We start from the raw sequence: 10,498 nt of genomic DNA, 5'->3' as shown, positions 1-10,498 counted from the left end.
GTTTTTAAAAATGACCTCCTTGTTAGGTGTAGAAGTGCGAGGATCCCAAGGATGCAGAGACGTAGTAGGTAGCAAAGCAAAGTTTGTCTTTATTTGCACGTAAGGTTGCCAAATATATAACACAAGGCGATGGTGGAGCACAAAAACACACCATGAACAAACTGAAATAGTTGCTACCAAAAAACTAACCAAAAGCGCTGGACACAGCCAGGAAAATACTGTATGGAAAACGTAAACCAAAAGAGCTAAGTACAAACATAAAACGCTAGACGAGGCTTGGTAAAAAGACACTTCTTGAAAGAAGAAACAAAACAAACTAAAAGAGCTAGACAAGGCTAGAGATAACAATCAAACCTGGCAAGGAGCACCAGTCAAACTAAGGTTTGCAAGTGAGCCGAAGGAGCGTACGCATGCGAGCAATACGGTGGTGAGACACAAAGTTCCGGCGCTCGCATGGCGTCAGAACCCAGGTTAAATAGACCCCCTTAATCAACTTCAGGTGTGTGCTCCTGCTTTGCACCAGCTGCGCTCCATACTGTGGATGAGAGACAGAGTACATATGTTGTGCCAAAGAGTACAGAAAATAAGCAAAGGATATACAACTCACCACAGTACCCCCCCCCCCTCAACGGACGCCACCTGGCGGCCTAACTGGCTTGTCTGGGCATGAAATGTGTAGCACCCCTACTGTAGGATAGCAGGTTAGTACAACAATTTAGATTACTAGGTTCTTGGCCGTATAATTGAGATACTCGAAATGAGACGTTTTGTACGTAGTGGACCACAGAACAGCTGCTGGCAAATTTATTGCACAATAATAAACAACAACACATGAACAGTGTGCTTTTTGAATTGAAAATACCCCAAAAATAAAATAAAATAGAGCTCTATTACAAAAATCAAAATAGAAAAAATAGAAGAAATGCCCCTTTTAAATTTGAATTCTACCCGGGTAGTACTGAATTGAACACTGTCTATATTCCTTTGTTGGGATTCCTTAGTTCTTTTGTAATCCGTTATTCCGTATTGATTCGGTTCGATACTTGCGACTCTGATGGTAGATCAGTTCAGTAATAGGTCACTGCAGAGGGTGGAGACCGATGTAGCTGGCCACACCACATCCAAACGCTCCCTCTCCGCAGACCTTCACTCACTGGGACTGGCTCGCCATCAAACTCAAGTCCAGCTTGGAACCAGACTTCAGGATCACACAAAAAACCAATCTGCACATAGCAGTACAGAATGTAATCAATTAGAATACTCTTTTTACTCTTAGTTCTCTTCCATATGGTACCATATTAACTTCAATTTTAAATCAATAAACACAGTTACTCATTTGAACCATTTAGTTATGGACATATGAATACTGGTCAGTTCACACTGTACTACATATAAATCTGTAAGACTTTAGAGCAGCATCAAATCATGAAAACTATAGTAGCTTCACTTCTTAATAATTCAATGAATTACATCCATTTAAGGATTTTTACCTTTATATCTTTAAATTATGAACCGTGAAATATAACTTTTTAAACCACATGATAAAATAAATGATTATTTAACTGAAATCACATTTTGGTCATCATGTATTATAATGAGTATCATTTTAACTGCATCAATTGAATAAATGAAATGTATCAACAGTTCCCCTTTAAGCAGCATGACAAGGCTGTTTTAGCAGCATTGGAATGAATGCAGCTCCTCTGCTCACTGCATGAGGCTGAACACAGTTACATTAAAATAACCTCTTTTACACAAAACAAAAATACAATAAAGTTATTCAACTGCAACATGCTAACATGTCACAAGGCATTATCTCAAGACATCATATTACTCCAATTGGTTTTGTACATCTTAATTCTGTGTCTTGTTATCAGATTCCTCTCTTTAGCATTAACAGTGTAGCTAGGCTAACAGGTTTGCTAACAGCAATGTACTGTAGGCCTCACTCACAAATCAACACTTACTGGAGTTCTCAGCAGCACAAAGCACAGCAATCCAACGCCCACTGGAACCCGGCTATCTTATGCTGCTTTTCCAACACTCGGTCACAGAAGTAACAAGTATTTTTAACTTTTAAACTTTGTCTTTGAAATACAATGATATGACTCGTGTCTTCACTCGGTGACGTTCAGTGAAGAAGTGACTGGAATAACAAAGGCGCATGCGCCCTCTACTGGCCAACATGTGAATAACGTGCTGTGTGCATGTATCATTAGTTTAACCCGGTAGTGAACACATGACTTTGACACATCATAAATTAACATTTTAAGTGACCAAAGTGACTTTTGGCACACCATAAATTAGAAATAAATAATAGGAGAATATATTAGTGACACTATATTTCCATATGGGTTACACACTCCCCCCTTAAGTCAGCATGAGTCCCTTCATGTGCTATAACATCTTGACTCAAATTGCTATAACCTCATGACTGTTGTAGTCACCAAAGGAAATGAGTGCGTGATTGAAACTGTCTAGAAGACTTTGAGCAAAAGAGATGAGGGGTTTACTCAACTGTGGGTAGTCCAATCGATCTGGTGGCCGCCTTGACCTTACAGATCGGCGTACCATATTGCCTTCACCACAGTCATCAGGTAAGTTGGTTCCCTCAGCTCGAGCTTCTGGAATTTCAGTGTTATTTTCCGGATCTCCGTTTTCATTACTCTCAACATTCAGATCCAGCAAGGGTATATCATCTTTTTGTATTACATTGTCTGGCTCAGGCAAGACTGCAACTTCCTCAGGAGGTGGTTGTTCAGCATTGTTCTCCAACTGGTGATCTCCAACCACATCAGGGAATTCCTTTTCCTCTTCAACTGGCAACGGAAGCTCATTACCAGCAAAGGACTCCACTTGTGACTGGGTTTGTAGTGTCTCGCCCAATTCCTTCTCTGTGGGAGGGTTGTCAGCTACAACCAGCTGTTTAGGGATGTTATAGACCTCTGTAAACCTCTTCTCAGTGAGAGCAGAAGTTTCCTCGGAAAAGACTGTGTACTCCTCTTCAGACTCAGAACTTTCCTCTTTTTGGACCTGAGGAGAACTATGTCTTGTCCTGGGACGACGAATCGGCTTTGGCTGATTGGATTCCTCATCCTCGACTTCAACCAATTGTCCACAAGGCAGCAGAAGATCCCTGTGTAAAGTGCGGATTGGACCATCTTCATCCACTGGCTGGACCTTGTAAACAGGTAAGTCTCCCATCTGTTGTAAGACACTGTACACAGCGGACTCCCACTTGTCAGCGAGTTTGTGTTTGTTCTTCAGACGGACATTTCTCACCAGTACTCTATCTCCCACTTCAAGTGTAGACTCTCTGACTCGTTTATTCCACTGCTGCTTATTCCTCTCAGCAACCTTCTGGGAGTTTTCAATGGCTGCTTGATAACTCTCCTCCAGTCGAGACTTGAGGTTTCGCACATATTGGGAGTGAGATACTGGTGCTCCTTCCCTGACGGGTAGGTTGAATGCAATATCGACTGGAAGCCTGGGTTGTCTCCCAAACATTAACTCATAGGGACTAAACCCGGTGACTTCGCTTCTGGTACAGTTGTAGGCATGTGTGAGTGGTTTAACAAAATCACGCCAGTGACTCTTCTCCTTTTCTTTTAGAGTACCCAACATGCCAAGAAGGGTGCGGTTGAATCGCTCAACCGGGTTTCCCCTCGGGTGATAAGGACTGGTTCTCACTTTTTTGATACCGGCTATGGCACAAAGTTCTTTAATAGTGTGAGACTCAAAATCTCTTCCCTGATCACTGTGCAGGCGTTCAGGAAAGCCGTAGTGAACCAAGAAATGCTCCCACAGACACTTCGCAACAGTAGTAGCTTTTTGATCTTTCGTGGGTACAGCTACCGCATATTTTGTAAAGTGGTCTGTGATGACCAGAATGTCCTTGGTATTGTGGGAATCAGGCTCCAGTGATAGGTAGTCCATGCAGACCAATTGCATAGGCCTACTTGTCTGGATACTGACCAGCGGTGCTGCTTTCTCAGGCGGAGTCTTTCTCCTAACACACCGGCCACAGGTTTTGACCTTGTGCTCAACATCCGCAGCCATTCGTGGCCAGTAGAATCTTGACCTCACTAAGTCAATAGTACGGTCTATGCCCATGTGTCCCATGTCGTCATGGAGACACTTGAGTACAGTGACTCTGAGGGATTCTGGAAGAATGAGTTGATAGATGGTTTTCTCTTCACATTTCCGCTTCCTGTACAGGAGACCGTCTCGCATCACAAGGCGTTTCCACTCCTTGAGCATCAGTTTGAGTTCAGGAGAGTTACGACTGATGTTCCGAGGTACTGGGCCTCCAGATTCCAACAGATGAATAACATGCTTGATGGTAGGGTCAGCTTCCTGTCGTTTTCGGAGGTTATCCTCACTGAAGATGGGTACCGTCACATGACCTAATAATTCTTCATCACTGTAGAAGTCTGGAACAGCGTCGGCGTTGAGAGCTAGGGATTCAACCAACGTGATGGAAGGCAAGTTGTCGGTTTCCTTTATCAGGTGTCGGTTACATAGGGCTGTAACTGCATCTTCAGGTAAGTTTAGATGGTCAGGTGACGATGATAGATGATGTGAGGTGAACCGCTTTATTCTCTCTCTTTCTTCCAGTGAAGCGTCATCATCAACCAACATTCCATGCGGTCGCCTGGAGAGACCGTCGGCATCTTGATTGCTCTTTCCAGCCCTGTTCTTGATGTTGAAGTTGAACGTAGAAAGGGCTGCTAGCCAGCGATAACTGGCAGAATCTAGCTTAACTGAGGTGAGTATGTAAGTTAACGGATTGTTATCCGTTACCACAGTGAAGTTGTTACCATAGAGATAGTCCTGGAACTTCTCTAGGATTACCCATTTTAAAGCTAGAAACTCCAGCTTGTGTGCTGGATATCTTGCCTCACTAGATGAAAGGCCCCTACTGGCATAGGCGATGACCCTTGATGGCCGTCCTGCTCTTGGTATAAAGCAGCTCCTAAACCAGTAGTACTGGCATCCGTATGCAGTGTATAGGGGAGCTTTGCATCTGCGAACCCCAGGATGGGAGAAGATGTCAGCTTCTCTATGATGCATTCAAAAGCGTCCTGACAAGCAGGTGTCCACCGTTCTGCGAACGGCTCTTTTGGATTGAAAAATTTCCCTTTACGTGTCGTCATCTTCTGGCCTTTTCTGAGAGGTGGATAGCCAGAAGTGAGACTGTTTAATGGCTTTACTATTTTAGAATAATCCTTGACGAAGTGGCGATAATAGCCGGCGAAGCCTAAAAAGGACTTCAATTCTTTTAGGGTCCGTGGCCTTGGCCACGTTTTCAGTGCAATGACTTTTTCGGGATCAGTCGAGACACCTTCTCTTGAGACAATGTGTCCAAGATAACGTACAGACGTTTGGAAGAATCTGCACTTCTCGGGAGAGAGCTTGGCCTCGTGTTCCTCCAGGGAGGCAGAGAACACAATGAGATCATCAAGAAAAACAAGCACCTCTTTCAGGTTAATGTCACCCATGCATTTCTCCATTAGGCGCTGAAATGTACTCGGCGCATTGGTTATCCCCTGGGGCATACGGTTGAACTCCCAAAACCCCAGGGGACAGACAAAAGCAGTCTTGGCTTTGTCACTCTCTTCCATACCAATTTGGTAGTACCCGGATTTGCGGTCCATCACGGAAAACCACTGTGACCCCGTGAGGGCGGAGAATGCTTCTTCGAGGTTTGGTAATGCATAAGCATCCTTAATAGTTTGTGTATTCAACTTACGGTAATCGACACAAAGTCGGACATCACCGTTCTTTTTCTTTACAACGACTATGGGTGACGAGTAGGGTGACTCGGACTCCTGTATCACACCAGCTTCTAGCAGTGTTTTAAGGTGTTTCCTGACAGCTTCATAGTCATTGGGATGTATGGGTCTTGAACGCTGTTTAAAAGGTGTCTCGTCTTTGAGCTTGATATGGTGCTTGACTTTGGTGGCATGACCAAAATCAAGGTCATGATGTGCAAACACATCAGAGTAACCATTGAGTTTCTCTGTGACTCTGGTTTTCCATTCCTCTGGTAGAGGAGAATTGCTGAAGTCAAACGTCAGGGTGTTGTTTGTGGACTGATTTGGAGAAGAGGTTGCACTACAACAGTTCACTGCATTCTTGTCATGTAATGAACTTTTTTCAACAATCTTATCAGGAACATGTAGTTCTGTGACAACACAGTTTGTAGGTAGTGTTATGTCATGGTCTGTCTCGTTTCTCAGCCAAACAGCCAACTTGTGCTGAGGCTGCTGGGGTAAAGTGACGAGACAACAGTCAACGAAAATGCCACCAGGTAAGACAGACTTTCTTGGCTGCTCCAGAACTGCCAACTTCTCCGTATTTGCAGGATTGACATTGACCTGGCCTTCCACAAGGACTTTATCATGTGCCGGAATAACTTGCTGCGGTTTCCCTTTAAGTGTCATTAGACCTATTTGCCCAGTGCTCTTTAGCTTTTGTCTGAATTCAAGTGCACTGAGGATTTGTTTGTAGCCATGAATAGTTTAAGTAGTCTTTTGAGTGTTGTATTGGCACTCTTCATCATATAACACATCAAGTAAGTTGGTACCTATTAGAACAGGCAAGTCACTGTTGGAGCGTTGATCAGGGACAACTAATGCTAGTGTGGTCACTTCGGGTGCAGTGTCAATAAACTCCTTTGGCAACCCAATACTGACTTCTACATAGCCCAAGTATGGGACTGACTGACCATTAGCACCTTCCACATCAAGAAGATTGAATGGCTGGATAGGCTGTTCTGACAGGTGCTCTGTGTAGAATGAGTTAGAAAAATTGTGGTCACCTGAGACCCTGTGTCAAGAAGGCAGTAACACTTTACACCTGACACAGTCACATCACTGATGCATTTGTTGCCAATTAAACCTTTTGGTATTTTAGATTGGTGCTTGGTACTATGAGAATAACTTGCAACATTTTGTTTGGAGCTGGTATTAGTCTTTGTTCCTGTTTGCTCCTCAACAGGAACAGAATTTAAAAATCCAGTTTGCTTTGTTCGTCCCACAGCTCTTGTTTCTCTTTGAGTTCTTGGCGTTTAGCCTCAACAACTTCCGGGTTGGACTCGTTGGGACAAACTGGCGCTATATGTCCATCTTCGCCACAGTTAAAGCAATACCACGCTCGTGGTTTCTTTTTGCTTCTATGGACAGCCTCTGTCTTAGGCTCCTTTGCCTTGGATTTATTCGGCTTAGCTCCCTTGGAGGTAGTTTTTGTGGAAGATTTACCCATGGATGCTTTCAGGTTTGCCAACTGGGCTTGAAGTTGTGCTAGTTGTTTTTGTATTCTCTCTGTACCCTCATTATAGTTATCCTTTACAGCAGCGGCTGCTATGTCCCTCTCATCTGTATCAGAGTTGTACACGTTCACATTGTTAGACTGCACTTTAGCTTTGTGAAATCACACATGTTGCTTCATACGACGAGATCTGGCAGCCTGCTTGTCTTCCTCCGTCCTCACTAAGAGCAACAACTCGGAGAACGAGGGTGGGGCATCTTTCTGCAGTTGGGACAGCTGAAGATGTGTGATTAAACTATTGTTGAAACATCCCCTGCAGAACTGTTTCAGCAGTTGCCGGTCTGCGTCGCTGGCAGGAATGCCATTCCTCTTGACTACTTTGCTCAGTATTGACTGTAGGCGATGTAAATAAGCAGACGCCTTTTCACCCGGCTCTGCGTCGGTGGTAAGGAATACTGCAAAGAGCTCGTCAGCATCATCCACAGTACCGTAGGCTGAGTCAAGTACATGCAAATAGTCACGTGGGCTCGACTGGGGCCCAAGATGCTTTACAACATTTACAGCTGGAGGAAGGAGACTTTCTACAATCCTTCTGACCACTTGCTTGTCAGGGATTGTGGTATCGCTGAAGTAGAACTCAACATTACTACGCCAAGTGTCATAATCGACTTCCAGGCTGGGGCAGGGAGTTTTCCCAGAGAAAGGCCTCAACCTGGTATGGTGTGTTGACGACACGTCACTGCTCTTTACAATATGCTCCACGACCATTCTCTGCACCTCAGGTGTGTTAATTTGGTCAAGTGGTAGCTGAAAGGGTGATCTGGTACCACTAGGCAGGGTTTGTTTAAGTGGGACCTCATTCACATTTAGAGTGGACTGGTTTGGGGTCTGGATGGACGCCGGTTCAACTCCACTCTTGTGAGGAGTAGACGAGGGGGTTTGGTGCTCAACCTCCTCATCTCGTTGAGCTGGCCGGCTTTCTTGAATTCTGGCCAACTCCTCTCGCAGGACTTCCTCAAAGTCTGTGCCACTCAATTTTGCAATGCCTTCAAGCTCACACAGGTAGAATTTGGTTATGTTCGAACCTGCAATTAGCAGCATAAACACTAGATAAGAGCTGCACATAGTGTCTAATTTTGTCATCTGAAGAAGGTCTGTTATATGGTAAATCACGTGCAAGAACACTAACACCTTCACCAGATTTAAACTCAACAATAACTGAATTTGGGAATTTAGCATCGGAACTGTCAATTTTAACCACTCTTTCAATAGACCCATATTGTTTCAAAAAGTCAAATACCTCCTCATCTACTTCAGTACCAGACATGCCACTGACCAGTACTGAACTGGGTACCTTAATGTTTTCAGACTTAATGACATCCATATTTCAAGTGTTAAGTCAGAGGTATTACAAAAATTGTGAACAAACGTGCCAGAGCTGTTCTGTATTGTATGTAGAGTATGGATTCAGAATCACAGCGTTCTCCTGGCTGGCTCGCCAAGTGTGTAGCACCCCTACTGTAGGATAGCAGGTTAGTACAACAATTTAGATTACTAGGTTCTTGGCCGTATAATTGAGATACTCGAAATGAGACGTTTTGTACGTAGTGGACCACAGAACAGCTGCTGGCAAATTTATTGCACAATAATAAACAACAACACATGAACAGTGTGCTTTTTGAATTGAAAATACCCCAAAAATAGAATAAAATAGAGCTCTGTTACAAAAATCAAAATAGAAAAAATAGAAGAAATGTCCCTTTTAAATTTGAATTCTATCCGGGTAGTACTGAATTGAATACTGTCTATATTCCTTTGTTGGGAATCCTTAGTTCTTTTGTAATCCGTTATTCCGTATTGATTCGGTTCGATACTTGCGACTCTGATGGTAGATCAGTTCAGTAATAGGTCACTGCAGAGGGTGGAGACCGATGTAGCTGGCCACACCACATCCAAACGCTCCCTCTCCGCAGACTCTCACTCACTGGGACTGGCTCGCCATCAAACTCAAGTCCAGCTTGGAACCAGACTTCAGGATCACACAAAAAACCAATCTGCACATAGCAGTACAGAATGTAATCAATTAGAATACTCTTTTTACTCTTAGTTCTCTTCCATATGGTACCATATTATCTTCAATTTTAAATCAATAAACACAGTTACTCCTTTTAACCATTTAGTTATGGACATATGAATACTGGTCAGTTCACACTGTACTACATATAAATCTGTAAGACTTTAGAGCAGCATCAAATCATGAAAACTATAGTAGCTTCACTTCTTAATAATTCAATGAATTACATCCATTTAAGGATTTTTACCTTTATATCTTTAAATTATGAACCGTGAAATATAACTTTTTAAACCATCACATGATAAAATAAATGATTATTTAACTGAAATCACATTTTGGTCATCATGTATTATAATGAGTATCATTTTAACTGCATCAATTGAATAAATGAAATGTATCAACAGTTCCCCTTTAAGCAGCATGACAAGGCTGTTTTAGCAGCATTGGAATGAATGCAGCTCCTCTGCTCACTGCATGAGGCTGAACACAGTTACATTAAAATAACCTCTTTTACACAAAACAAAAATACAATAAAGTTATTCAACTGCAACATGCTAACATGTCACAAGGCATTATCTCAAGACATCATATTACTCCAATTGGTTTTGTACATCTTAATTCTGTGTCTTGTTATCAGATTCCTCTCTTTAGCATTAACAGTGTAGCTAGGCTAGCAGGTTTGCTAACAGCAATGTACTGTAGGCCTCACACACAAATCAACACTTACTGGAGTTCTCAGCAGCACAAAGCACAGCAATCCAACGCCCACTGGAACCCGGCTATCTTATGCTGCTTTTCCAACACTCGGTCACAGAAGTAACAAGTATTTTTAACTTTTAAACTTTGTCTTTGAAATACAATGATATGACTCGTGTCTTCACTCGGTGACGTTCAGTGAAGAAGTGACTGGAATAACAAAGGCGCATGCGCCCTCTACTGGCCAACATGTGAATAACGTGCTGTGTGGATGTATCATTAGTTTAACCCGGTAGTGAACACATGACTTTGACACATCATAAATTAACATTTTAAGTGACCAAAGTGACTTTTGGCACACCATAAATTAGAAATAAATAATAGGAGAATATATTAGTGACACTATATTTCCATATGGGTTACAAATGTAAAAATCTTGAATTAAGTTTCTATCGA

General features: G+C 42.7%; 2 protein-coding genes across 2 annotated transcripts; both read right to left on the bottom strand.

Moving 5' to 3' along the window:
• Nucleotides 1-243: 243 nt before the first annotated feature.
• LOC133564954 (retrovirus-related Pol polyprotein from transposon 412) lies at nt 244-4,215 on the bottom strand. The gene is made up of 2 exons (XM_061919465.1): nt 1,968-4,215; nt 244-1,223 (listed from the first exon to the last, which is right to left on the bottom strand). The coding sequence occupies exon 1, from the start codon at nt 4,120-4,122 to the stop codon at nt 2,413-2,415; it is 1,710 nt and encodes a 569-aa protein (XP_061775449.1). The 5' UTR covers nt 4,123-4,215; the 3' UTR covers nt 244-1,223; nt 1,968-2,412.
• Nucleotides 4,216-7,011: 2,796 nt separating this feature from the next.
• LOC133564034 (paraneoplastic antigen Ma2-like) lies at nt 7,012-10,240 on the bottom strand. Its single transcript, XM_061918120.1, has 3 exons — nt 10,074-10,240; nt 7,455-9,326; nt 7,012-7,379 (listed from the first exon to the last, which is right to left on the bottom strand). The coding sequence occupies exons 2-3, from the start codon at nt 8,548-8,550 to the stop codon at nt 7,012-7,014; spliced, it is 1,464 nt and encodes a 487-aa protein (XP_061774104.1). The 5' UTR covers nt 8,551-9,326; nt 10,074-10,240.
• Between the last annotated feature and the right edge of the window lie 258 nt (nt 10,241-10,498).

This window comes from Nerophis ophidion, linkage group LG13 (assembly GCF_033978795.1).
Source record: "Nerophis ophidion isolate RoL-2023_Sa linkage group LG13, RoL_Noph_v1.0, whole genome shotgun sequence".
NCBI lineage: Eukaryota > Metazoa > Chordata > Actinopteri > Syngnathiformes > Syngnathidae > Nerophis > Nerophis ophidion.
The sequence above is the reverse complement of the archived record's forward strand: the minus strand, read 5'-3'. Positions and strand labels throughout refer to the sequence as shown.

What these genes read in the sequence shown, in the direction of transcription:
- LOC133564954 (XM_061919465.1), bottom strand. Translation starts at nt 4,122, where the DNA reads ATGGGACACATGGGCATAGACCGTACTATTGACTTAGTGAGGTCAAGA.
- LOC133564034 (XM_061918120.1), bottom strand. Translation starts at nt 8,550, where the DNA reads ATGGGTCTATTGAAAGAGTGGTTAAAATTGACAGTTCCGATGCTAAAT. An exon ending in GCAGGCTGCCAGATCTCGTC is followed by an intron (nt 7,380 to 7,454) that starts GTATGAAGCAAC and finishes ACTCTGATACAG; the next exon opens with ATGAGAGGGACATAGCAGCC.